The sequence below is a fragment of the Tripterygium wilfordii genome, chromosome 21, assembly GCF_013401445.1.
Source record: "Tripterygium wilfordii isolate XIE 37 chromosome 21, ASM1340144v1, whole genome shotgun sequence".
In the NCBI taxonomy this organism is placed as follows: Eukaryota; Viridiplantae; Streptophyta; class Magnoliopsida; order Celastrales; family Celastraceae; genus Tripterygium; species Tripterygium wilfordii.
Window position 1 is genome coordinate 17,623,225 of NC_052252.1, and position 27,971 is coordinate 17,651,195.

At 37.8% G+C, this 27,971-nt stretch overlaps 4 protein-coding genes and 1 pseudogene across 8 annotated transcripts; all 5 read left to right on the forward strand.

Moving 5' to 3' along the window:
* Positions 1 to 4,916: 4,916 nt before the first annotated feature.
* On the forward strand, positions 4,917 to 9,326 carry LOC119989148 (E3 ubiquitin-protein ligase WAV3-like). Of its 2 annotated transcripts, XM_038834494.1 has the most exons (3): positions 4,917 to 5,608; positions 6,723 to 8,638; positions 9,110 to 9,326. In XM_038834494.1, the coding sequence occupies exons 1-3, from the start codon at positions 5,378 to 5,380 to the stop codon at positions 9,111 to 9,113; spliced, it is 2,151 nt and encodes a 716-aa protein (XP_038690422.1). In that variant the 5' UTR covers positions 4,917 to 5,377; the 3' UTR covers positions 9,114 to 9,326. The 2 variants fall into 2 exon arrangements, with proteins under 2 accessions (XP_038690422.1, XP_038690421.1); XM_038834493.1 differs by lacking the exon at positions 9,110 to 9,326 and having other exon boundaries at positions 4,918 to 5,608; positions 6,723 to 9,046.
* A 110-nt stretch (positions 9,327 to 9,436) lies between these two features.
* Positions 9,437 to 11,577, forward strand: LOC119989151. The gene has a single exon (XM_038834500.1). The coding sequence runs from the start codon at positions 9,598 to 9,600 to the stop codon at positions 11,374 to 11,376; it is 1,779 nt and encodes a 592-aa protein (XP_038690428.1). The 5' UTR covers positions 9,437 to 9,597; the 3' UTR covers positions 11,377 to 11,577.
* LOC119989150 lies at positions 9,612 to 15,824 on the forward strand. 4 transcript variants are annotated; one of them, XM_038834496.1, is made up of 4 exons: positions 9,612 to 9,748; positions 12,251 to 12,597; positions 12,705 to 15,241; positions 15,315 to 15,824. In XM_038834496.1, exons 2-3 carry the CDS (start codon positions 12,563 to 12,565, stop codon positions 14,404 to 14,406), a joined length of 1,737 nt encoding a protein of 578 aa, XP_038690424.1. In that variant the 5' UTR covers positions 9,612 to 9,748; positions 12,251 to 12,562; the 3' UTR covers positions 14,407 to 15,241; positions 15,315 to 15,824. The 4 variants fall into 4 exon arrangements, with proteins under 4 accessions (XP_038690424.1, XP_038690425.1, XP_038690423.1 ...); XM_038834497.1 differs by lacking the exon at positions 12,251 to 12,597; XM_038834495.1 differs by lacking the exons at positions 9,612 to 9,748; positions 12,251 to 12,597 and adding an exon at positions 11,495 to 11,840.
* A 99-nt stretch (positions 15,825 to 15,923) lies between these two features.
* LOC119988043 lies at positions 15,924 to 18,500 on the forward strand (annotated as a pseudogene).
* A 6,263-nt stretch (positions 18,501 to 24,763) lies between these two features.
* On the forward strand, positions 24,764 to 27,513 carry LOC119989549 (GATA transcription factor 8-like). The gene is made up of 3 exons (XM_038835151.1): positions 24,764 to 24,922; positions 25,140 to 25,404; positions 26,307 to 27,513. Exons 2-3 carry the CDS (start codon positions 25,180 to 25,182, stop codon positions 27,063 to 27,065), a joined length of 984 nt encoding a protein of 327 aa, XP_038691079.1. The 5' UTR covers positions 24,764 to 24,922; positions 25,140 to 25,179; the 3' UTR covers positions 27,066 to 27,513.
* The last annotated feature ends 458 nt before the right edge of the window (positions 27,514 to 27,971 follow it).

The following is a 27,971-nucleotide window of genomic DNA, read 5'->3' on the forward strand; positions in this document are numbered from 1 at the left end:
TTATGTGGGATATGTGGAATTCACAAATTCACTTGAATCATGTGTTTCTTACTCAATCAACAATTGAGGATAACTAAGATACCAATTGTTGGAATCTTTATCATTTTAATTGGCTTTACCTCTGACCCCAGACTCTTGAAACTCTTATTCTTGATGATTCAACGTGAGAACCATATAGAGGTCATGAGCAAGCGAATCAGGCTTTAGTTTGCATTCAAAAGTATCATGATAATTAATGTTCTACTTCTGCCACATTAGTTTACCTTTCATGTTCTACGTATGATACCTAAATATTGGGTTCATCGATCTTCTCTTTAGGAATCACTGGGATATGTAGAAATCGACCTGACTTGATGTCTTGCACATCAATCTCAATTTGTGTCTCAATCTCTATGAAAATGATTCTATCAATTCAACTGCAACTTCTGAAGTAATGTTTGGGATACAGTTTCTGTTCAAAACAATAATATTGGGCCTGTCTATGCCTGACCCACCTGGCCTATATGTTGGGCCGGCCAACTTTTTCAAAGAGAAGTCCATGTAGTCTGGGATTGGACAAAGTTCTACTTGGGCCAGATTTCAGGCCATCTAAATTAATAGACACTGTTAACCCAACAAAGTACACATGAAATTGTTGGGAAAAAAAAAAAACAAACATACCATACAAACCCTTGATATGTCCTTAAAAAGTTTTTCAATATGCTTGAATCATGAATTGAGAAGGTCAGAAGTGCCAGGCTGCCAGCTTGAGATCACTCACTTAAAAAGTTACTTGACAACATCAACCCACATATATATATCTTTATTAATGTGACCCACTTTCCTCTGTATGGTCATATATCATAAGCTTGAAAGGGTGTTTTTTTTTCTCCTGCTTTGGTGATAATTTTTCAACCAATTAGTTCATCACATTGTGGCAACCCAACTTTTAGAAGAAACCATTTGATCCTAGCCATTTGTGCATACTTCAACATAATCCTTCTTAAATTTGTCACAATTAACATATATATATTGATGTTAAAACAATAGATTAGGGAAGCAGATTAAGTAAAGAGACTTTAAGGATAATGAATGTGAAACATGTTGACCCAACTTTGTAAAAAGATTAGGTTTGACTTTTCTTGATGATAAAAACATGGGATATCATTATTATTAAGGAAAATCATGGGCTAACTAATCATTCTTTCTTTTGTACACTGAAAATTTGTCATAATGTGGTTTTGCTTGACGCGATTAGGGTACACATGTGAATGTCATTAGAGTCTCATAACCACTTGGGTGAATTTCTATGATCTTAAATCGTATGGACTCAAGAGGTCATGAGTTCAATTTTCACTGAGAGTAATACTCTTGTGGTCACCAGGCGACGCGCTGGGTTTTGGCTCAATTTTTCCTATTATCAAGCAAAAATTTTATGTACTCGTAGGCTTGACAGTGACCCATATTGAATGTCAAAAAGATAAATTTGTATATTGTTGTTCTCGGTTATCCAAAAAATAATTAATTTAAATTTAAGTATACATGGGTGTACCCAAAATCTAAACGTATTTTTCAGGTCAGGATGGGCATCCAAACATGTATTAAACCCCCAATACCTCAAACCCCGGGGGTGAAGGGATAGGTCATAGGAGCATTTTAGGAGGGTTTTAGATGTGGGAGTTTATGGTATTGAATCTCACGTACATGAATTCTATATTGATTTATTTGATAAGACAATCTCTCTACTACTAGCTAGCTACCTAGCTATGTCTCAAAATCCTAGTATTTTGTCTTGATAAATGTTGCATTATTTATACAAGTAAAGACATATAGAGAGAATCAAGGAATGTGTGTAAGAGTGTCATTTCCAAGTCCAAGGCATTCCCCACTAGCCTTAATCACCTCCGCCCAAGTGGGGGCACCATAAGATAAGAGAGAGGTTCCTTTGTGAATAATAGAATAACACAAAAGAAAAGGTACCTCGTTGACTTGCCCTAGAAAGCCTGGCAAATTTAGAGGTGTTGTTGTAAAGGGAATCCAATCCCCTTCAAATTCCCCCCACAAAGTTCAATTTTTATGAGAGGATTCTTTGTTAATGGATCTCCACTAACCCTATATACACACACATATATATAGATTGTGTGAGAGAGAGGTAAGTGTGGTCTCAAAAGGAGAGGTGAAATGGAAAAGGAGTCATTGTCTTGGTTCTTTGTTGATGGTGTTTAGTGAGGGGAGAGGAATATATAACTTTTTGCAATTCAATGAAAAAAGATAGACAATTTTCTTTTAAAAGGTTGGCTTTTTAGGGTTTGTGTAATAAAGTTACGTGGGAATAGGGAACTCCACTACTCATGTGATGTGCATGGATAGTGCACTCCCAACTACAACATTTCTTGATGCCCCAATGGCATACCTAATTAACCTTTGAATATTGAGACATAATATTCTCCCACCACTCAAAAGCTAAATATACGTACATTATATATACACACCAACACACATGTATATGTCATATTGGAGAGGAAGGAACATATGGGAGAATATCTTTACATATATATATCCATGAGAGAACAAATAATTAAAGTACCATATCTTCTATACTTCTGTACTATTCTCTAAATAATGTACATGTTGACTTCTATTGGTCATCCAAGAATGATTGTCAATGGTCCATTAATAAGGGAACATATATATACCCTTTCATTGTGTATAATAATAACAACAACACACAAAGAGCATATGTGCTTTGCATTATTTGCTTTTAAATTATACCTCCTCTATTTTGTCCTATTATCAATGGCAATTTTGCTATTAAAATGTAGATTTAGGGGAGTGGTAGGAAATATGTATGTATCCCAAACCCATGGTGATGAAGGTATATATGTACAAATGTCAATAGGGTTGACATGGGTGTGATGATGTGCACGTGTGTGGGGATATACATATACATATATACACTCATAATCTCATGTGAATATATCATGAATCATTAACATCATTACCAAAAATTCCACTATGTTGACTCATTCCCATTAGCCCAATCATAACAAACATATGTAATGAGAACATTAAAGATTATGATATATAATGATCCCACTAACATCTATTATGATTATAATATTAGTCAAACAAGGATAGATTTGACAAGTATGCACTATCAAATAGTGTCATCCATTCATTCTAGTAAATTTTTAAAAAATAGTTGAAATGGCATTGTGGAGGTATATATATCCACCAAACCACACTAGCCGACATTGAAAAATATTAGGGGGGCAAGTGCAAAATGTTGACAAAAACAATATCTCTACCTCCATATGTATGTAAATATATGATATTCAAATTAAGAATGAAATTGGTCTAGCAAATGTTAAAACATATATGAGAATTGATTATGTACAAAACTAGTTCAATTTTGTATCAAGAGGTTGGACTGATGCTAGGAAGTGTCTTTGGATATGCTTAGATGATATGCATAAAAGAAAATGTGAGTTATAGGGAGTTTTGAGTTTGTTCTCAGAGGACCTCTCTAACGTTGAAGTCAATTCATGATATTTTTAATGAGGAGTGCTCGATGTTTGGATATCTTGTTTGCAACAATTCAAAGAAGAGTTCTTGGAAACACCTCAACATCTCAGTGCTTCGACATCTCAACTTGCTCATCACCTCGACAACACCTTGCCCGTCACTTCAGCAATGTGGTGCCACGTGTCGTAAGTTGGTATCGCCAGATATATAATATTGTAAGTTTAGAGAATAAAGATGTAGGCATGTTAGATTTGAATGTCTAAATACGCGAATTATTCAAAAACAAAATCATGCATAGAAGAATGTATTGTTTTGTTGTATGATTCGTCCAATTTGGTGCGGGGTTAACCAAGACTTTGTCTAATGCTTCTCCACCATCTTGTTTATGGAACTTGGCACACTTTTGTAGACATTGAAAAATCTTCTTCCACTTTATTAAATGCTGAGTTTATTAGGTTATTTGACCAAGAAATGCTTCTGGTTTTATTTAAATTTTCTTCTAATATGTTTTTTTAAAACTTGAAATTTTCTAGGTTCATCATATTTTTTGTTAAACAAAATAATTATATTAAGATAGTGAATCAAATTTGGACATTCTTATTGAAAGGCTTCATTTTCACTCAACTCAATCCCCTAATAAGACTCGTATTTTCCATTTATAATGTAGAATTTTAACAAGGTTAGACATAATTCTAAACTAAACATTCAAACCAATACATAATGAAACCCAAAAGCAAAATCAAATGATAATAATATGTAAACCAAATCTAGTTGCTTTCGAACATGGAATTTGGTTCATCACATTATGGATTTTCTATTAGCACATTTTGACAAAGAGCTAGGGACTCCTAAAATGTGACCTCATCTTACTCTCAAATATATTGTTATTTGAAATAATCATTGATTATAAACATATATGTAAGACTCATTTAATATTCGACACTTCACATTAATCAGGGATAAAATGATGGTCATATTTTCGAGATCTCAATCATCAATCTATTTCTTTTTTTGAAAGGGGGAAGGGGATTCGAACTCTAATTACCATGGTGATACACACTATCTTTACCATTTTAACTAATTGCTCAGGTGTAGCAAATAACAATCTATAAATATCATGAATATGATATTTGTTCTAACCTATTCAACAATACCCTAAATAGAGAATATCTATACACCTAAAGTAACTACAAGTGAATGTAAATAAAAGGCAAGAAAGAATCAAAATGAACAGATACTTGGGTCGAGATAGGTTATCAAGGAGAATAATTTGCAATAATGAAGAAAAACAATAAAGCAAGCATTAGCTTTCTTACTTTTTTTTTAATGGAATTGTTTTTTTTTTTTTTTTGATAATAATGATATGGGTTGTCTTTTACCATTCTCAAAAGTCTCAATAAAACCCACACAGAGACTAAGGTCAAAACTCCTCACCTCTCTCATTCTCTCTTTAATGGCGGCCATGGATTACAACAACAAGGCGGCTAGTCTTTCTCTTTGCATTACTTCTATTACCATCAAATCTCTGAAACCCATTTTCTCTCAGCGCAAAAGTCGCAACCTTTGACATTGCTCTTTGTCTATAACTGAAAACCAAGAGAACTCTTCCTCCATTGCTGCTTGTCTTGTTTTTCGTGTTCCATTTGAACTTTTCTTAAAGACCCATTGCATCTCTCTCTCTATTTCCGTTCTCCCATTCCGAGACTTCCCTTAAACAAAAACAAAAGCAGCTTAATTCCAAGAAAAGAACTTCGAGATCTGGTTTTTCCTTGGTCTTGCTTCGGTTTTGTACATTTTATAGGACTAGGAGCAATCTCTCTTTCAGTTTGGTTTTTGGGTTTCTTGGGAATAGTCTTTTGGAGAAGAAGAAATAATGGGGAGTAAATGGAGAAAAGCAAAGCTTGCTTTGGGTAGAAATCTGTGTGTTTATGTTCCGAGAACTTTAGAGGACTCACCACCGCCCGACTCAACCGATAGATTATCTGATGCTGCTCTGCTTTCTCCGGTGGGGGATTGGGATATGCGGCCCTCAACACCAATGACTCCCACACCCTCTTCTCAGGGACTGAGATTGTCCAAAAGTTTGAGCAGCAAATCCTCCAAGGTTTGTTTTCTGTCATTTCTTAAGCTTTGCTTCTAAATTTCAAAGGTTTCACTTTGTGGCTTTGTTTGCTTTTGTTGTTGTTTTTGATGGGTTTTGATGGATATAAGATTTTTATGCTTTTCTGGTTTCACTTTGGATTTGATATGTAATGGTATGTGCTGTGCTGATTGTTTTAAAAAAATGATTGGGGATGATGAAGTTGGTTCAATAATTGTATTTACTTGTTTAGTTTCCGCTGAACTTTTTCTGGTCTGAATGAGCCCAGTAATAGTAATATTCAAATTGGACCTTTGCTAGGCATCCAAATAGGAAAGAGGGGTTAAGAACTTTTGAAGCATTAACTTGATTGACTAGCTTTAAATTTCTCTGTTTTTTATTCTTATCGATTTGGAAATTTGAAATATGAATTTGGACCTCTGTTTTATGGATTTAGGAATTTCATTTCACATGCTTATGATGAAATTGGTAGAGTTGATCGCTGATTAAATTATTCTGTATTTAACATGTAGTTTTCTTTAGGCATCCTGTGGTTTCTTGTTATCTTAAATTAAGTTGTATCTAATGGAAGAGGTTGTTCATTCCATCTGTTTTCACCTAGTTGGACTTGTGAGTAAATGCATGGTTCACTTTGAGGACTACTGTCAATTCTCTTTAGTAAAATGGGATAATATGTATGGATAAATATACAATTCGTCTCCAGCAGTTTCAACCTTGGCATAATTCATGAAAGCTTAGTGTCCAATCTATTATGAATGAGGTTAAGTAATCGTTGACTTTGTGATGTGGTCAAAAGCTTGCGATGAGTTCAGTACATTGCTCAATGATTGCGGTTGCCATTTCTATTGTTGGGTTTATTCTCAGCCTGTTTCATATTATGTCCTGCATCTACTTTCAGTTCTTTGACATTATCAGAATTTCATGCTTGCTTATTAATATCATTGTCATGCTGCAGCTGTTGTTGAGACTTGCTAGTTCTTTTATAAGAAACTAATAAAGTATTCACAAAACCGTAGATTTTATAAAATTTTGTTCATTCTATTTCCTCATATAATTTTTTTCGTCTGAAGGTACTTATATGTTTTTTTCTTTGCTTACAATTATTCTATATATGCAGCAAACTTGCTCAATATGCTTGACCAAGATGAAAAAAGGAGGCGGCCATGCACTTTTCACTGCTGAGTGCTCACATTCCTTTCACTTTCACTGCATTGCTTCAAGTGTGAAACATGGCAACCATGTTTGTCCCGTCTGTAGAGCGAAATGGAAGGAAAACCCCTTGCAAGCTTCTAGTTTGGATCCTCCAGTAGGTTGGCCTCAAAATAATGCTTTGATGACTGCAATTCACCGACTACCTCCCCCTCATCGTGATCTGAATCGCCGGCATATTGTTCCACGCCTCCTCCATGCTCCCGAGCCAGGTGTATTTGATGATGATGAATTATTGGACATTCAACCAACATGTGCTGAGATAAGCTCTTGCAACAGAAGTTCTGCTGATAGCAAATCCACTAAAACAATAGAGATTAAGACATTTGCAGAATTATCCACTGTTCCACAGTCCAAATCTTATGATAACTTTACTGTTTTAGTTCATCTTAAAGCTGCTGCTACAGTTACGAGAACAAATCAAAGCAGAAACCTGGTTAACTTGCCACAGCTTTCACAAACTCCTCGTGCTCCAGTTGACTTAGTTACAGTTCTTGACATCAGTGGCAGTATGGCCGGCACAAAGCTTGCATTGCTAAAACGAGCAATGGGGTTTGTAATACAGAGCCTTAGCTCCAATGACAGGCTATCGGTTATTGCCTTCTCATCCACAGCGCGTCGCCTCTTTCCCCTCCGTCGAATGACCGAGACAGGCAGGCAGCAAGCACTTCAAGCTGTTAATTCATTGGTTGCTAATGGTGGGACCAACATTGCTGAAGGTCTCAGAAAGGGTGCAAAATTAATGGAAGATCGAAGGGAAAAGAATCCTGTTGCAAGTATAATTCTTCTATCTGATGGGCAGGATACTTATACTGTCAGTGGTTCTGGGGGCAACCAAACCCAACCCAACTACCAGTTGCTCCTTCCTTTTTCCATTCATGGTGGTGACAATGTGGGATTCCAGGTCCCCGTACATGCATTTGGCTTTGGTGCAGATCATGATGCTTCCTCTATGCATTCAGTATCTCAGATATCTGGGGGGACCTTTTCTTTTATTGAAACTGAAGCGGTGATCCAGGATGCGTTTGCACAATGCATTGGAGGTCTTCTGAGTGTTGTGGTGCAGGAGCTGCAAGTGGGCGTTCAGTGTGTGCACCCAAGTGTTCATGTTGGTTCACTAAAGGCTGGAAGTTATCCAAGTCGGGTGATGGCTGATGGGCGTGCAGGATTTGTTGATGTTGGAGATTTGTATGCTGATGAAGAAAGGGATTTTCTTTTTTCAGTTAATGTACCAGCAGAGTCTTCTAGAAATGAAACTTGTTTGCTAAAGGTGAGATGTATTTACAAGGACGCCTTAACCAAAGAAATGATTACGGTGGAGAGTGAACAAGTTAGGGTTGCAAGGCCTGAAGTAGCCGGTGAAGCAGTCATATCTATTGAAGTGGACAGGCAGAAAAACAGGCTTCAAGCAGCTGAGGCTATGGCACAAGCCAGATCTGCAGCTGAACAGGGGGATCTAGCTGGTGCAGTTTCTATCCTTGAAAGTTTCCGGCAGCAGTTGTCACAGACCGTGTCAGCTAAATCCCATGATCGGCTCTGTATTGCATTGGATGCCGAGCTCAAGGAGATGCAAGAGAGGATGGCAAGCAGGCATGTATACAAGGCGTCTGGAAGGGCATATATTCTTTCAGGCCTGAGCTCACATTCCTGGCAAAGAGCAACAGCAAGAGGCGACTCCGTTGATAGTTCAAGTCTTGTTCAGGCTTATCAAACCCCATCCATGGCTGAGATGCTTACTCGATCTCAGGCCATGCTTCTCGGCAGTCCCTCGGCTCAGAGGCTTGTCCAACCATTACTGTCATTCGGATCACAACCGAAACCAAGGTAATTGCAGCTGTTGCCATTATCTTGAATCGGCTTTTCGAGTGCGTTTATTTTTTCCCCATTATTTTTAAGATTTAAATTTGGGGGGGGGGGGTGAAAGTTGGACTCGATAAAGGATGGGTTTTGCAGCTGTGATTTTTGCTCCTGTCTGTCTTATAATATGTATGTAAATGGATATAAAAGAAGAGGGTGAGAGACCATATTTCAGAAGGGGGAGAAGGAAAGGAACACTAGGTAGGGTTTACAACATTTTGTTTTTCTTTTTTTTTTTTTTTGTGCTGTTGGGGTGGTGTACATAAGGAGAAATGGTTCTTTTTCTCTTGGGTATAAGTGGGTATAATAAGCATGTAATTGTGAAATGGTTGGAGATGAACTCTTCTTCTAATATATTATTTCATATTCTCTGAATTATTTTGACAAACTATAACTAATCTCTCCCCTCTCCCCCTCTCCCCCTCTCTCATATTCAAGGTAGGACAAATGCTCAAACATTTGCAGAACACAGCAAGTCCAAACCTCCCAAACAATATGATCTTTTCAAATAGGTTGGGCTTGTTGAGTGGACTGATAAAGGCCCAAGTGGAACGATTAGGCTAGGGCTTGGGCTGAAGTTGGTCTTAAACTTCTGTGAAAACCTAGTCCAAGGACCTCACAAGAACATTATTTTTATACAATGTATTTGTTTTCACGCGCTTTGTGTACATACTTACATATACATACATACATACATATATGGTCAATTAAACGAAGTTTGATTTGATATGAAGTTTCTTGGAAAGGAACTGGAAGATGGCCTGCAACCACTTAAATCTTGTCCACATATTCACTTTAAACTTACACTTGAGGTTGAGGGCGTGTATAAAATGATAAGCAATCTAACCAATGATCTTGCAGAGAGATATCTATCCACTTCTTTCTTTCAGATCTAAATAGTCTTGAAATTGTAGAGAGAGATATATATGGAGGTGCTTCAATTGATATCTGTAGATCACGTCCACCCTCACGATCTCATCTTCTGTGAAAAGGAAGCCTTACACCTAAACGGGCGTGAAGAAATTTTTTGTTGTGCTTGCTCGAAATCATTGGCTGGTGCTAGCTTCTACTCTTGCGGTGAGTGTTATTTCTTTCTTCATAAGATCTGTGCAGAGTTGCCCCATACTATTAAACACCCCTCACATCATAAACACCCTCTAATTCTTCACCCGAATTCACCATACGCCCCTAATCAAGGCTACTGTGATATGTGTGGGCTATATATTCTCAACTTCTCATACCATTGCGCCGATTGCAAATTTGACATTGATATAGAATGCATTATGCTTGCACGATGCTTCATTCAACCTGAAATTCACAAGCATCACTTCACTAGGTGGTACAGGTCTGATCCATTTACATGTGATTTCTGTGGCACATATAGTGATCGGTCTGCCAAATGTCGTTTTTGGTTTGGAGACTTGTTAGGAGGAGATTTGCTCCCATGGATATGCACTAACTGTCATGTTGTAGTTCACAAAAAATGCATCTCACTGCCGTTCACTGTCCATTTACCACAACATGATCACCCCCTCATCCACACTTATTTTATTCCTGAAAACCAATCTATTGATTTAATTTGTGGAATTTGTGATATGGAAGTGAAGAGAGAATTTGCATGTTATTCTTGTCAAAGTTGTTCATGTGTTGTCCATGCCAACTGCGCACTGGACAATGTACAAAAAATGAGACAAAAATTTTGGGCAAAAGGTATTGTGACAGTAGAGGACAAATTACTTGAACAAGAGATTGAGCATTTCAGTCATCCTCATCATAAATTATTTCTGGTACAACATGATGATCATGAGATTAAAACAAAATGTGATGGTTGCATGCGTCTCATCTCTCATCCCTTTTATAAGTGTCTAGAATGTGATTTTTCTCTCCACGCCACATGTTCCAAATTACCAAAACAAATCAATCACCCACTTCATGAAAGACACCCCCTAACTCTTATTCCAAACAATGACAACTTGGCTTTCTATTGTTGGGCTTGCCAGAATCCGTGTCATGGCCTCTCCTATTATTGTCTAACTTGTATGGGAACTTTCAGAATTGATGTCCGATGTGCTTTAGTCAATCCTTTTGAGTTTTACCATGATAGTCATAAGCACACCCTCAGTGTGTTTACCCAAAGCAATAAATGTTCACAATGTACTTCTTGTGGCAAGAAAGGCTACAGAAACATGCTCCGGTGCAAAGAACAATGTCCCTTTGCATTGGACTACGGATGCGCCACACTACCACGTACATTCAAGTATGAATACGATGAACATCCTCTTGTCCTCTCATACCATGGAAACGATGATTCTAATGGATATCCTTATTGTGATATTTGTGATCAATATAGAGATCCTAATCATTGGTTTTACGGTTGTCCTAACTACTCTGAGTGTCCGATTTATGTTCATCCCGAATGTGCTCATGGTGAGTACCCCTACGTGAAGCTAGGAAGCAGCATCAAGGCTCCCGATTGGCACGAACACGAGCTCTTTTTCATCCAAAGGAACGAAGACTTCCTTCCCTGCAGTGACATGTGCAGCAGGAGTAATCAAGAATTGTCCGTCGAATGCTACAAGGCAGACTGCAATTTCAGCCTTCATTACCGCTGTGCCATCGGGAAAGATATTCTTAAGTTTAGTCTGGACGACCTTCGTCTATTCATTGAGAAGTATGATTCCCTTGACCATTGTATTGAGGAATGATTCCCGCTCTTCAAAGTCTGGAGTAATTAAGAAGCATAGTGTTGGCATATTAATTTATATAGTGTAAACCCTGTTAATGTGCTGTTAGTAATACTACTATAATGCTTAAAAAAGGACAGGATAGTTAAAGCACCGGGGATCTTAAATTTGATGTTGTTTATACACTCAAATTTGTTGTTTCAAAATCTCAAGTCAAAGAGATGTATGCAAGTGTGGTTCCGAAATTACATTAAAACCTATTTACTTCCTGAATACACGCTTGGGCTTCCGGAGAGGAATTCAGGCACGGACAAGGAACAGCTTGTGCTCTCCTCTTTCAATCGCAAAGCAAATGCTGCCCAATATCTCAAGAAATTCCACAATTCCATTTGTCTCACTCGATCTCCGGCCATGTTTCTCGGTAGTCCCTCGACTCAGAGGCTTGTCCAACCATTACTGTCATTCGGGTCACAACCGAAGCCAAGGTAATTGCAGCTGTTGCCATTATCTTGAATCGGCTTTTCTAGTACCTTTCTTTTCCACCCCTATATTTTTAAGGTTTTAATTGGAGGGTGGTGAAAGTTAGATTAGATAAAGGAAGAGTTTTGCAGCTGTGATTTTGCTCCTGCCTTATCATACGTAAATGGATATAAAAGAAGAGAGAAATGGTAGGGTTTACAAGATTTTGTTTTTTTCATTTTTGTGCTGTTGGGGATGCTGTACATAAGGAGAAATGGTTTACAGTATTTTTTTCCTGTGGGGATAACTGGGTATAATAAGCATGTAATTGTGAAATGGTTGGACTTGGGGATGAACTCTTCTCCTAATATATTATTTCATATTCTCTGAATTCTTTTCACAAACTATCTAATCTCTCCTCTCTCTCATATTCAAGGTGGGACAAATGCTCAAACATTTGCAGAACACAGCCCGTCCAAACCTCCCAAACAGTATGAAGTTGGTCTTAAATTTCTGTGAAAACCAAGTCCAAGAACCTCATCAAAAGAAGATTTTTTATTTTTATACAACGTATTTGTTTTCACGCGCTATGTATTAAATAAAAAGAAGTTTGATTTGAAATGAAGACTTATGAAGTTGCTTGGAAAGGAACTGGAAGATGGCCTGCAACCACTTAAATATTAGTATATTACCCACACATTGACTTAAGACTTAGACTTGAGACTTTGAGGTTGAGGGGGTGTATAAAATGATAAGCAATCTGACCGATGATCTTGCAGAGATGTATCTATCCACTTCTTTCTTTCAGTTCTAAATAGTCTTGAAATTGCGGAGATATATCTATCCACTTGTTTGTTTCAGATCTAAATAGTCTTGTCTTGCCATTGTAGAGATATGGACGTCCATCCATTGATATCTTTCGATCACCTCCACCCTCACGATCTCATCTTCTGCGAGCAAGAAGTCATACTCCTAAACGCTCGTGAAGAAGTTTTTTGTCATGTGTGCTCAAAATCATTGGCTGGTGCTCAATTCTACTATTGCGGTGAGTGTTATTTCTTTCTTCATAACACCTGTGCAGACTTGCCCCCTATTATTAAACACCCTTCACATCGTAAACACACTCTGATTCTTCACACGAATTCACCATATGGTCCTAATGGATCTGATTGCAATATGTGTGATCTAAGGATTGCCAACTTCCTTTACCGTTGCTCGGATTGTGATTTTGACCTTGATATCGATTGCGCTATGCTTGCACGATGCTTTATTCAACCTCAAAGTCACAAACATCATTTCATTACGTGGTGTAGGTCAGATCCATTTACATGCGATTTCTGTGGCACATATAGTGATCGGTATCGGTCTGCATCCTCGACAAAAAATTTGCAACCTTGGATCTGCACTAACTGTCATGTTGTAGTACACAATAAATGTATCTCACTGCCATTCTCAATCCAATTACCACAACATGATCACCCCCTCATCCACACTTATTTCATTCCTGAAAGTCAATCTATTGCTGCTTTAATTTGTAAAATTTGTTGTCAAGAAGTGAAGAGAGAATTTGGATGCTATTCTTGTCAAAATTGTCCCTGTGTTGTCCATGTCAATTGCGCACTGGACAACGTGCAAGAAGTGGGACAAAAGTTATGGGCACAAGAAATTGAGGCAGCAGAGGACCAATTAGTTGAACAAGAGATTGAGCATTTCAGTCATCCTCATCATAAATTATTTATGGTACAAAATCATGATGATGATCATGAGATTGAAACAAAATGTGATGCCTGCATGCGTATCATCTCTTTTCCCTTTTACAAGTGTCTAGAATGTGATTTTTCTCTCCATATCAGCTGTTCCAAATTACCAAAACAAATCAATCACCCACTTCACCCACAACACCCCCTAACCCTTGCTCCAAACGAAGAAGGGTTCGCTTCCTATTGTTTTGCTTGCCATAATCCGTTTCATGGCTTCTCATATCGTTGTCGAGCTTCTTTTCATAAGTTCAGAATTGATATCCGATGTGCATTGGTTAATCCTCTTGAATTCTTCCATGATAGTCATAAGCACCCCCTCAGTGTGCTAACCCAAAGCAATAACCATACACAATGCACTTCTTGCGGCAAGGTCGGCAAGGCAGATGGCAAGTACCTGCTCCGATGCAAAGAACAATGTCCTTTCGCATTGGACTATGGATGCGCCACACTACCACATATAGCCAAGTACGAGTACGATGAAAATTCTCTGGTCCTCTCGTACTATGGAGATGATGATTCGAATGGGTTTCCTTATTGTGATATTTGTGAACAATATAGAGATCCTAATCTTTGGTTTTACGGTTGTCCTAATTATCGTGAGTGTCCAATCTATGTTCATCCTCATTGTGCTCATGGTGACTGCCCCTACCTCAAGCTAGGAACCATTGTCAATGCTCCCAATGTGCACGAACACCATCTCTTTTTCACCCTAAGGAAAGAAGACTTCCTTCCATGCCACTTGTGCAGTAAGAAGGATCAAGAAATATCCCTTGAATGTCGCAAGGAAGACTGCAATTTTAACGTTCATTGCTATTGTTCCATGCATCTTTAAACCATTGCATTCTGAAGACTAGTAGGGAGCCCCTCATCGGTGTATTGAGAAGCATAGTGTATTGAGGAATGGGCAATGGTCTTCAAAGTCTCGAGTAAGAAGCATGAAGAGTGTTGTCATATATGTAAACCTTCTTATGTGCTGTTCCTGTTAGTAATAATACTATAAATGCTCAAGATGATGCTCAAATTCTTTTGTTTCTTATAAAATAAGCAAGTCCAAACCAGTTGGTCAATATGCCTTGAATTGGTAGAGTGAGCCTTCATCATACTAATCCAGTTCACTAATTACTAATTTATGGAACAACCAACTCACTACAACTCAGGTCAGGGGCCGACCCACACACAAGGTTGTGTGATCAACTGACCTCACTCCTTTTATTTTCCTATATGGGTTAATACAACTTGTGACCACGGAAAGATTGTCAGTATTTCAATTTGACAACCGAGCTGTCAATTGTTCCAAATTGATCATCGGCAATTCAAATTGTTTCAATTAAGACCTTCGGGCAGAATTGAGATATTTCGGTTAGTCAACCTGCTGAGGTGACAGGTTGACCGTTAAATCAATGTTAAATATTGTTGATGTGGCTAACGGTGCATCATATGTGGCTAACAGAATGGGTCAAAAACCTAAAATGCCCACAACTCACATAAACCTCCACCTTTCTCCTTGAAAACCCTACCTTCCTGAGTCGATCGGCGTCAACATCCCGACGAGCTGTGTCAGTTGAACTCGAGAGCTTGAATTTGTATGAGAATAATTTAGAAGGGATTTTGCCTGGAAGCATCGCGAATTCACCTAATTTGCACGAACTACTCATTCGATTACAATGGTGAGTGCAATTTCTTGCTATGAGGTCCTAGTTTTCTCAATTTAACAAATCTTTCATGTCAATATATATACAGATTTAAAGAAAATAAAAACCAAGAGCTTCAGTTTTGCAACATCCTCAACACCACCCTCGTGGACATTGAAGATCTGCGTAGCATCAAGGACCTTGTTCTTGGGTGTGACGTTGGCATCTTTGGGCATCATCAAAATGGCTAAGCAAATGCCCCTACTTGAACTTGCTCCAAGACAATCCGTAACCCTTGGTGGTGTGACCCCTGAGCCACAGGTCGGGGTTGCACGCGCCGTCAAGATGGGGTTTCGAGGGATGCTTATTGTAGTCGAAAACAAACACTTTTGCACCGATGGTCTTGGTAGCGATAATAAAGGGGTTCTGCGGCATATACCTAGCGCCGTCGTGGTTGATCTGCTGTATAATCTGCACATTGCCGTTGGCGACACCGAATCCGCCAACGGCAAAGTTTAATGCGGTTCAAGTGTTCTTAGTTGTTTTCCATGGTTTTGGGTACAGGTGTATTTTAATTACTGGTCCACTTAAGAAATTTTTTCAAAAAAAATTCATAATATCCAAGGTGGATAGATTTTCCACATGAAACAATATGCTTAGGAGGCTGGGTCCACCCTAGTTAGAACCCGTTCAATTTTTTTTCTAAATCTGACCCAATATGCTTAGGAGGCTGCGTACAGAGCTGAAATATGGCCCATATGACGATCGTTCACCATATTCATGTTCTCAAATTATTGTTCATTTTGAGAACAACCACCCGTTTGCTGTTGTCGAGGAGCTAGTGCGTGAAGTGGAGATATCTCACTGGGGCAACCTTCAGGTAACTGAGCACTATAAGTTGGCTCATGCTGGCGCTCGGCACAAAGTGTCTTTTCAAGGTAAGGTTAGCTGCCTCCTGCTGCTATTCTTAAGATTATTTGAACAAATTCTCTCCAGTGCTTTATATCGCTATTTATTTAATCTTTTGTGATTATTCTGTTTCGAAACATGATCCGAGACCTATAACACAATATTAAGACAAAATTTTGTGATCATAACTCATCATCAAGAAATTTGGCCGACCTAAGATCAGCACTACTCAAAGTTTTATTTTCCAAGGCATTTCTTATTTTTTGGGTAGTGTACATCTTACCCTTCCCTGATCCCATTCCCACTTTTACTATTAGAGCTTTGTGCAAGGGAGTTGTTTACATGTCTCTTATTTCAATTCTAAATGCTCTTGAAATGCTTCTTGATTTGTGGAGTCCATTTTTGGTTTATATTTGGCCTTTGTTTCATCTGTATGGTAATCTTTGTAGACTTCCTTTTGGCAGGGTTGAGTATCAGTCTAGGCCGTCTTTTAGTGGGGTATCCTCATTCAAACAACTTCTAGCAAGACTACCACCAAGAGTTCACTCTGTCTACTACTGAGACGAAATTGGAAACATCTCCTCATCACATTTACGTACTGATTCTCGAAAGGTAATTCAGTTGTCGTCTACCCCCCCCCCCCCCCCCCCCCCGGTGGCAAGGCTAAAGAAAGGAAGAAAAAGAAAGAAGAATTGAGGGAAAACATAAGATCAAGTACTTTCTGTTTTGTTTATTGGAATTTTATACATAAAAAATAAAAAAAAAATTTGCATACAAAGTTGCTGGATAATTCTAATTGTGTTTTTCATCTTAACGAATTCCACTTGAACTTAATGATGAAGTGTGGTGTCACATTAAATGGCTGGAAATTTCCCAGGAAAATAATACGGAGAGAAAGGAACGTTTTCTTCGAGAATGCAAAACCTCTCCAATGTATCAGTAGTTGTGCCAGGGGACTCGAGCCCTAGACCTTTGGCGCTTGTCCTGGAGTTCCCTCCCTTACCTCTGTGCTACCCTTGTTTAAGTTCCTTAATTTTGATGATATGGCTTGCTATCCACATCCATATTTTCCTGACTCGAGAGTTAATTTTACAGTCCGAGCTTGAAATTGAACCACGATATCCGCTATTTGGAGGTTGGAAAGTCACTTTGTTATTGGATATGGCCTACCATTGCAAGACTTCCTTTTTGAGTCATCTGATGGCCGGCGTTACCTTAACTTCAGCTTTGGATGTCCTCTTGCTGAGACAGTGGTAGATAAACTTACAATCAAGGTGAAATTTTTTTTTCCATCTAACTTGTATTTGTAATTGCTGAAAAATAGAAGTTTTAATGGAAATACTGTTTACATGGTTTGTGCTGCCAGAAGGCTCAAAAGATCCTTCTGCTGTGGTTCCCTTCACCGTAGATCAATATCTGGAGGTACTATTCTTACAATGTTAAACTATGCACACACATTAGCCCACATGTGCAGATCTTGTTTGGTGAATGTCTGGCTACCATATATCAGAATTCAGAGTGCACTATGTGCTTGCTGCTTAGTTATTTCTTAACGAGTCTGTTAGCAAAGAAAAGGAAATTGACATGTTAGGATGGCCAAGACTTAAAAAGAATTTCATATTCTTTTCTGAATCCTTCTCTGATCAAGCTGATGTCATGCATCAATGATTTGGCAGCAAAACAAGGCTCTTTTTTTTGCATATAATTTATCTGGAATTTCTATGATATATTAACAGAGATAATTCTTTTCTCATTTGGATGTCCTCCAGAAAAGGTATTCCTACCTTGATGTTGTTGGGAGGACTGTGGTTGTTCTGGAAAAGAGAAATGTAGTCCCTGAACACAACTCTCCATTTCAGGTGACTTTTAAATCTGCTAAACGTTATCTTGTTTAGATCGGTCCTTGTAGTGAAGTGAATTTTTTTTCCAATTTGATTGGGATGAGGCATTTAGGGAATCGGTATGATTCTATCTATGTTCATTCCGGGAGTATACTTTACTTGCATCTACATGCAGGTTATTGTGTACTTAATAATGATCACTGACCCTGTTTTTGTTGAACCCCTTTTTTTCCTCTCAGGTTTATTACACTTTCAATCCGATTTTTATGCTTGCGGAGCCGTTGATGCTGACACTTGCATATTTCCTATTTTTCATAGCTTCTATAGCATACCTACACATTGATTTTTCCATCAGCAAGCAACAAGCATAAAGTACTTCCAGAAGAGTTGCAACCTCTTAACTTGCCAGAGTTATCCCTACAAAAGTGCTATTTTCGCATCATCTTCAACTCTGTAGCTTGGATCAGTAATTCTCTTATACTTGTTGGCATAAGATGTATGCACACTATGGGCCATTGTATGGGCCTTGATAGTACCAGATTGTTGGTTGGAAAACTTTAGTCACACCCCACCTTTTACTAAAGACATCCCAATTTGAGTTGACCATCCCTTGTAAAACTCAGTTGACGAGGTGTCTTTAGTAAAAAGTGAGGTGTGACTAAAGTTTTCCTTGTTGGTTTGCTTGACAACTGAGCTTGGGCTACACGAAACGTATGTCAAGGCCCAACCCAAAATAGAGACAAACAGGCAAAGCGTTTGGTATGAAATGATTATGGTTGAAAATTCATAAACTTTGAACATAATTCAATTTTGTTTCCTTTTCATCTTTGAAGTTTGAAAACTTTAATTTCTGATGTTTTCGAAAAATAAAATTTGAATTATTATGCAATACAAGAAAAAAGGAGCCCATGAATTGAAAAGGATAAAATTGAATATCATGAAGTATCGTTATATTAATCGAAGAAGTTGGTTGAGTTGGTTCCTGACATTTCATGTAAATTTATAGGACCTAGGTTTCAAATTTCTTGTCGATACTTTGAGGCTACATCCCTTGGTAAAAGTGTAAAACTATTAGCTATCCTGATTTCGTAAATAGGTGCATGGGTTCGGAAGTTTACTCCCCTCAATTCAAAATTCAAAACATGAGTCAGAAACTTTTTTTTCTTAAGACAAACCAAATTAAAAGAATTTGGAACATCGTCGCCATCTTGTGTGGACTGATTGAGGAACCCACGTGGCACGTGGTTAAGATTCAAAGATGTTTTTTTTTTCTTTCTTTTATATATTCTTTCTTTTGTTTGTTTTCTTCAAACTTTGAAATGATTTTGTGTATTATTCTTAATCATGTATTATTATGTATAAATCTCACATGTAAGCATCGCTTTCTCATTTGTCTCTATGTTCCCGGCGCCTATAACGGTAATCACCACCATACCATATACACGTCTAATTTAATTTTCCACCTGACCATCATGGATCATGCATATTATCTTGCTAATATAATATGGTATAACAACGTGGCACAATCACATGGTGCTACCTGTTCTTCCCCTGCTATCCAGCACATCATTATCAGTAAACCATGATCGTCAGATCTAAACAAAAAGAATAATTTCACATTATCTTACCATTACCTCTGTTTTAATCTACATCCACGTCGTAGGAAACACGCAAGAACTTTCATGTTCACTTACGGATCAGTAGTCTCCAATCAATACGATTTTTTCCCGACATAAGATATGATAGCGCAAATACTAAGGATCTTCGTGTTTTTTTATTTGGCCTCAATTACCGTAAATGTTGAGATACACGTATGATCCATGTAAAACCGTAGGTTTCACATGCCAATTCAAGGTAACTGCAATGGAAATCCCTACAATTTCTTGTAGTTTTTTGTACCACCATCAGTTGTGTTCAACCCTATGAGACCTATACTACTTTCTAAATTTAAAAAATAGATTGGACGGTGAAATAGTAAACTGTCAACAGTCTCCACTGCAATCACCCCCAACTGTCTTACATGCCTATAGTCATGATTCATATGAAAACTGTGTATACGTCCATCGTACCATTTAGAATGGTTGAGATAAAAAACACTAGGATATACTGTTGAATTATATTGATGCACAGCTTTTTTTATCAGGAAAGGAATAAATGTCAACGGTCGAAAATACAGGAAGCAACAGAAAACCGTTAAAGGTACGGAGTTACAACATTAAATGTCAAAAATAAACGCACCGACGGGTTAAATTCCTTCATGCATTGGAGTTTGTGTCTCGGTTAGCTTCCGTTACCGGTTACATTTTTTTTTTTGGCATTATTTACTGTCCGGTAGTACCGTCGGTGCGCCATAAGTGTCGGCACCGACAGGCAATATTTAGTCCCAGCAAAATAACAACCTTATTATTTTATGTTTTTAGCCACAAAAAAAAAAATCTGCTAAAGTTCAGTGCGCTCTCTCCACCTATCATAGATGTGTTGGGGTTTCCGGAATGGTTTTCTTTGTTCTTGCATATTATTTAATTGATTGTGATTGAAGGGTGTGGAGGGATTATGTGTTGCCTCTCCACTCACACAAGCACGTGACTTTATGGTATGGTATGGAGCACCAGCTTGGAAAATATTCTGTGATCTTCATACATTATGTAATGTGTTGATATCGCGTAGTAGAACCAATTAGATGGTCAGAATTCATGAGTGGACAATAATAATTTATGGGTTGTTGATTTATACTTCAAATTTTCAAAATTTCTCAATAACTCATGAACTATCATCATCGAATTAGTCATGAATCATACATGTTTCCTAACCTGATAATTAACAAAGACAAGATATATCTGTCTGAGTCGGGGCGGGTTACGCGGATACACCACATAATCATACGACATATTGGGGTACACTGACCTTGACCCGTTGAACTATCTATAACTCAAATTATATGTTTATTAAGAATTCAAAAGGTTGTTTTATGTGTGTACAAATTTTGGGTGAGGAAACGGTGTCGTATGAAGTTGATTAATTCGAAAAATTTAGGGCACAAATAGTGGACTAGTATAGTAGTATCTTTGGATTGTAGTACGTAGTCTATACGCGGTATGTCCCACAAAGAGTCAGTCCTCAGGCTCTCAGTCTCAGATTACAGTTTGTCGGAAAACCATCTTTGTACGGCACTGTTCATCTAACCGGGCCCCACATGCCACATGATCTAAATTCTTTTTTTTTTTTAATACAAATACAAACACAATATACAATACAACTGTAACATCAATCATTCCATAACAAGCACGGAAAGAAATTGTCAGCGGGGCTGCCAGTGTGGAAATAATGTACGTCCACGTGGAAAAGATTGGACCCAAGTCACGTGACTTTCCTAGCCCTACGCCACAGCTGTAATCTAGCAGGTTCGATTGGTAATCCTTGGGGACCACACAGTAACACGGTAAGAATCTGTGTCCTCAGCCACGTTTGATCGACGTGTGGACCATCTTCCTTCGATGGGTCCTACATGGAACATGCTTCTTACTTGCTCCCACGCACGTTGCATGTGCCTCCCCCCCACCGCTCATCGCGCGGGGTAATGCAACGTCAGCATCACTTTCAACGAAATCTCAATTTACCATTATACCCAAACCACCACCAAATTTCAAATTTTCAACCAATGAAACAAAAGGTCAATGTCGTCATAACAGAGTGAGAAGGTTATACTGTCAAGTCGCTCATCAAACCCCGATGTGGTACGTGACAACCAATTACACATGTAAGCATATTTCAACACAAACCAAAACTAATGAGTGACCACCTAAATTCTGTTCAAGTGACTAATCATTCATGTATAATATTTTTGTCGATAGTGTGGGATTCGAATTTTACGAATAATATATTTGTATATATTTATAAGTATGTATAATGTATTGTTATATGTGTCAAAGTAAAATAAAGCACTGAAAATATTATTATATATGAGACAAAATCAATTTGGGACATAAAAGGAGCAAAATAAGGTTTATATGATTTGTCAAGGTCTCATATGTTTGAGAGTCAAAATCAAGATTATGTCGGGAGGGGGGGTTTAATTAAAGCTACAATGACTTTATGTTTCTTTTAATTTTGTGGTGCCTGTAACAATGACAAGTTACTTCCCCAAAATTAATTCGTTATTGGAATTTTAAGTCAATACATGCTCACCTAGTTAGGGCACAAGACCATGTGCCATCACTCTACAAGTTCTATTTTTATGTATTTGTTAAGAACTCCCTTACCGACACACATTATTTGACTATTTAGCAATTTGTAAATTATTTCTAGTATATTGGAGAATCAAATGAATTCTTAAAAAAAATATCAAATCATGGTGTTGAGTAGGTTTTTTTTTTTATTTTTTATAATCTTCCGGAGTAATAATATTTTTTGGAATAAAAGAAGCCAACTTTAGGTTCCCAATGGTTTACAAAATCCATGTATTGTGACAATTAATTAATGGCAATATATGAACCAATATGAGTGGTGCATGGAGCCTAGCTAGCCATTTTATGTCATTGAGTTGTGCCAAAAAAGCCTTTATATATATCTTGATAAGGAGATGTCCTTTAGAAGGAAGTGATTCAAAGAGTGCAATCCAAGTTACTTAGCAAAAAAATAAAGAAAGAAAGAATTGGGAGGTATATCAAAGACAGAAACCCTTTTTCAGTGTTGAATTTTGTGAGGGAGCTAGAGTAATTTGGAAGGTATTGGGTGCAAAGAGTACACCTCAAGTTACTTAAAAATATAGTGAAATGAGAGTGAGTTTGTGAGTGAGGCTTATCATTGTATTCCCCAACCAACACATATAAATTGCTTCTGTTGTGCAGTCACTTTGATTAACCTTTTTCTAATTTAAAATTAGTACCTCAAATACTTTTTTTTTAAAAATAATCTCATGCATTTTTTCTTATCTTTTCCTATTCTTTTGTTTCTCTCTTGACAAATAGATGGAGGAATTATGTAATTCAAGAGACTCTGAAATTTACGTCTAACGGTGTAGAAATAATCTGACAAAGTGATGTAATGTAAACAAAATCTGATAAAGTGATGAAGTGATGTGACACACCTTATAATCTGTTGGATGTGAATTTCATACTATGGAGATTGCATAGCCTCGTAACATTGGGAAACAGCCATGCAAATCAAGTTGATATTTGCATTTGATACCCGGAGAATACTACATTCTAGTTTTCAAAAAATTCCATTGAAGAACAAGCATGTAGGGATGATGGCCCACATAAATTCAACCGTGTGGACCCACACAAAAGCTGGATTTTTCTTTCTGTATTATTGGTGTTTTCTTTTTCTTTCTGGGTGCGCATCCCTAAAACCTAACCTTAGCTAGACAATCAAATTTACAAGTTACAACCACCGTGGTTAAGTTGATCAAATCAATAGTGTCTGAGAGAGTGATGCTTTTGCTTATCATACTTGCGACTTATGCTTTTGCTTATCAATCAACCGGCCTCCCCACTGTCTCGCGTGGACATTGCTTATAAAAAAAAAGGCTAGTTAACACTCAAGACTTCGATATTAATATTACACATCATGTACATCTTACCTACGGCTTGTATCACTTTACTCCAATCAAAAGCTTATGGATTTATTCAATGCACACATGAAATGATATGATGAAAGAATAGTGCCAATGCACTCTTTATGTATAAAAAATGTTAATATTTGAAGAAGCTACTGTTAAGATTTTATCCCACGTCATATTAGTATATAATTTAATCGAATGACATATAAACAAAGATATAGTTTCTCTCGCACGACCAACGAATTTTTTGGGAGTAAGAACCAACGATGACGGATCATGAAACAAATTCGTGTGGGAGAGTGTTAAAACTTTATCCTATATTAGATTGACATAACCCAACCGAATGACATGTAAACAAATGTTCAATCTCTCACACACAATCAATGCATTTTCTGAGCTGAAGAAGCAATGATGATGCCCCAAGAAAAACAAAGTCATGGAGGTCTTTGACTCAAAACAATGAGTTATAATGTTTGTGCTGGATTTTCTAACAACTACAAATTTGTTATAAGTTCCTTTATAATTGGCTTCAGTATTTGTACACAACATTATAAAAAATTGGACTAATTTTTTAAAGCATGAAAAATATTAAAACATGTCTTCAAGGAGTGGTAAATATTAACAACGAGAGATGACTCGGTTGATAATCGATTGGATTAAACATATTTATACCTCAATGTTCGATTTCAATAAAAAATAAATTTCTCAATTATATTTTTTTTAAAAAAAGAGCGGTAAACATTATTAAATTTTGGGGAAAGATTTACAAAAAAAAAATCAGATTTGAGTTCCGTAAAAGAAAAACAAAATAGTCGCCTTTAAGTGAAATAGCAAACACTGCCCAATAACTACTTGAGTAAAGAGTACGCGCCGTCGCGGCGCTTCAGGATTGCTTCTCTATCTTGAGCTTTGGCAATTGACACTTTCTGACAAGGTGAAAAAATGGAAAAAATATAGGGAAAGAGCGGCAGTCAAATTCTGGCACGTACTGTTAATGTCACTGTAGATAATCTAGTAGTTTCTTTCTTTGTATTGTGTTTAAATTTTGAAAACAAAAGTAGCGGTTGGTTTAAACTTTGGAACGATCCGTGAATAAAATAAAATAAAATAAAAGCCGAAAAAGAAAAGGCGGGGAATGCGGTGGGGGATGAATGTGGGACCCGGGTAATGAGGAGGAGAGAGAAATAGAAGACTTCAACATCAAGAGAGAGAAAGAGAGAAGTAAATTACAGCTAGCAATGAAGGAGGAGCCTCACCTACCATTAACCCCCCCCTCACTTCCTCCTTCCTTTTTAAGTCTTCACTTCTCTCTTCTCTCCACTTTCAAAACTCCTCTCTCTCTCCCCTTCTCCCTTCTCCATCTGCTCCTCACTCTCTGTTCGCGGTACCTCCTGTGTCACTTATAAGGTACTCAATTGGAGATGTTGATGTTGTAGCTTTCGTTGTTTGTGTTTGTTAGTGGAGATTATTGAATTCTGGCTCAATTGTCTTGAGAGCTTGAAGTTTTGAATCTCATCGGCATTTTGAACTCTAATTCATTGTTTTGTTGCCGAGAAACTGGAGGAAATTTTGAAAACCACTCGAATTAACACATTAACGTGACGTTTTTCTGTCACTTTCTCAGGGAAATCAACAGTTGGGAAAAAAAAGGAAGAAAAGAAAACATGATTGGACCGAGCTTCGTCGACGAGATAGACTGCGGCAGTTTCTTTGACCACATCGACGACCTCCTAGACTTCCCTACCGAGAACGGTGAGTGCGGGCTGCCTCCCGTGGACTCTAATTCATTCTCAAGCATCTGGTCCACTCAGTCCGAGTCGCTTCCCTGTTCTGACTCGGTGTTCTCTAACAACAGCAGCTCCGACCTCTCCGCAGAACTCTCTGTTCCGGTGAGTTTTCTCTCGATTTATAGTATTTTTAGATAAACGTTGATGACGTCATAATTGAGGTGCCAGACTGGCAGCCTGCGTTAATGGATAATTATGATTGCTAACCTGCTAGGTATGGATTTTGGTTCGAGAAAATCTTCAAAATAAGGGTGTTTTGGTCAATTGCTCTTAGGGGTATTTTTGGTAAATTTTGGATGTCGACGATAAAATGTTATATGTAAAAATTATTCAATAATCCTGACACATTACGTCGTATACTAATATGGTTTCAAAACTAATGAGACAGTGACAATCCACAAATGATTGATGCATTTTTAAATTTTGAATTGCAAATCTTTATTTTCATTTTCAATTACATATCCATTATCACCAACAGTTTGTGAATTGATATCATCCCATTGATTATAGTGCACCACGTCAACATATGGGATTTAACATGTAGGACCATCATTTAATTTCTTATGCACCTAAGCACCAGCTATGAAAAGGAAAGAACAAATAAAATTAGTGGAGTCAGTTATGAAAGTCACGTGGTCTGTCATGTCGTTGCTTGGAAGTGATTATTATTATCACGTGCACAGTGCATGTCATCGGTGGAAAAAAAAAACTCTTTTTAAAAAGAAAAAAAATTATAGATTGAAAGTTGTAGAGAAATACCCAACTCTGCCTATTCCATATGCTTATGCTGGTTTCACCATTTTTAGTTTTGAAGTCACTAATTTAGGCTCTGTCCCATTTTAACTGCAATGATTCTTCACATTAATGGGTACAGAGTTGGTGAATTGTAATGGTCTGGTTTTGTAATGTTGATTCTTGCAATATATTGTGAAGTTATGTGTTTTCCATTATTGATATAATTATATTGGGATTCTGATTCAGTTTTGTGTAATTATGAAATGCAGTATGAGGACATTGTGCAACTGGAATGGCTTTCAAACTTTGTCGAGGATTCCTTCTCTGGAGGAAGCCTCGCCATGAACACAGAGGAGTCTTCTTTTGTGAATAAGGACTCATCCCATCAGCAATGCCAGACCTCTAGTCCAGTTTCTGTCCTTGAAAGCAGCAGCTCCTGCTCAGAAGAAAAGACATCGCCACGCAACCCAGAAACTGTTGTCACCGGCAAATGTGGACGTGCTCGTAGCAAGCGTCCTCGCCCTGCAACCTTCAATCCCCGCCCAGCAATTCAACTCCTATCTCCTACTTCCTCAACTGAGCCTAAGGCTCAATCCGATACCGAGAATTTTGCTGAGTCTAGACTCCTGATCAAGATACCAAAGCATGCTCTATCCGGCGAACATAAGAAGAAAAAGAAAATGAAATTGTCCCTCCCTGCTGCTCCTACTGAGGAGAACCAGAACTTACCATCGCAAGCAGTTAGGAAGTGCACGCATTGTGAGATAACCAAGACTCCACAATGGAGGGCAGGGCCGTTGGGTCCAAAGACCCTTTGCAATGCTTGTGGTGTTCGGCATAAGTCGGGAAGGCTCTTCCCTGAATACCGTCCAGCGGCGAGCCCAACATTTGTTCCATCCTTACATTCCAATTCTCATAAGAAGGTTCTTGAGATGAGAAGCAAGGGTGACAGTGATGTTGCTGGGACTGAATCAAAGATGGAAAACGTGCCAGAGTTGATTCCCAATAATGCATTGGATTATATGTGAGGGGAGATGCAGAGAACAAAGAATTCCAATTTGAATAGGAATCAATCTCGTAGCTGACTCCCCATCCTCTCTCTCGTGCGTTTATGTTATTACTTAAGGTTATTTCATTTCTTTGTTCATTGGGTTCTGTACAGGGAAAGGGAAGAAATGTGGGAGATAGTAGCTATAGATGACCATATGTTTAGCAAGTAGGAAAAGGGTTTTGATGAGAGAACTGAAAGAGGGGTAGAGAGAAATGGAAGGTTAAGGTTAGTGCAGTTTTAGGTTTAGTAATGAGTAGGTCTTGAAGTCTTACTAGGTGTTGGGAGTCTGTTGCATTCTTTTTTGCTTTCTTTTCTTCTTTGTTTTCCTTTTTTCCCTCTCTATGGGAATTCTTTTTGCAGTCTCATTTGTCAGTAGAAATCCTGAAAGGAGTAATGAAATTGGGATTTATGATTCATTAACATTCTTTTTTGGACACTGCGGTTTCTTTGTACATCACATTTACAATTTCCTTCAGCCGAAAGCTATCTTGGTTCAAGAAGAGCCTGGTTGAGTACATGGAAGTCTTGATGCTTCAAACAGTTGTTTCTCAACATTATGAAAAATATGAATATCCGTTGGTGCAAAACACAATTGGCTTTTTGGACTTTGAAGGTGATGGTTGAAGTGGGTTAGATACAACTCGAGTTAAAAAAAAACTAATATTAGAGTTATCATGATTAGTTGTTGACAGTGTTGCACTCTTTTCATGATTCTTTTCCATAAATCCACCAGCAGGGTTGGAGGGGGGGCTACAGTTTGGGGGGTGGTGGTCAATCTTAAGCTGAAAACTTAAGACATTCCCTCTGCTTTTTGGTTACCAAATCCTAATCATGCAGTTGTTATTAACATATGAACACATGGCAATGAGTCTCAATCCCACCC

Excerpts from the sequence above, each read along its gene's own strand:
- LOC119989148 (XM_038834494.1), top strand. The coding sequence starts at position 5,378 with ATGGGGAGTAAATGGAGAAAAGCAAAGCTTGCTTTGGGTAGAAATCTG. Across the intron at positions 5,609-6,722 it reads TGAGCAGCAAATCCTCCAAG|CAAACTTGCTCAATATGCTT; the intron begins GTTTGTTTTCTG and ends CTATATATGCAG.
- LOC119989151 (XM_038834500.1), top strand. The coding sequence starts at position 9,598 with ATGGAGGTGCTTCAATTGATATCTGTAGATCACGTCCACCCTCACGAT.
- LOC119989150 (XM_038834495.1), top strand. The coding sequence starts at position 11,527 with ATGTTGTTTATACACTCAAATTTGTTGTTTCAAAATCTCAAGTCAAAG. Across the intron at positions 11,841-12,704 it reads GGGTCACAACCGAAGCCAAG|AGATATGGACGTCCATCCAT; the intron begins GTAATTGCAGCT and ends TTGCCATTGTAG.
- LOC119989549 (XM_038835151.1), top strand. The coding sequence starts at position 25,180 with ATGATTGGACCGAGCTTCGTCGACGAGATAGACTGCGGCAGTTTCTTT. Across the intron at positions 25,405-26,306 it reads CCGCAGAACTCTCTGTTCCG|TATGAGGACATTGTGCAACT; the intron begins GTGAGTTTTCTC and ends TATGAAATGCAG.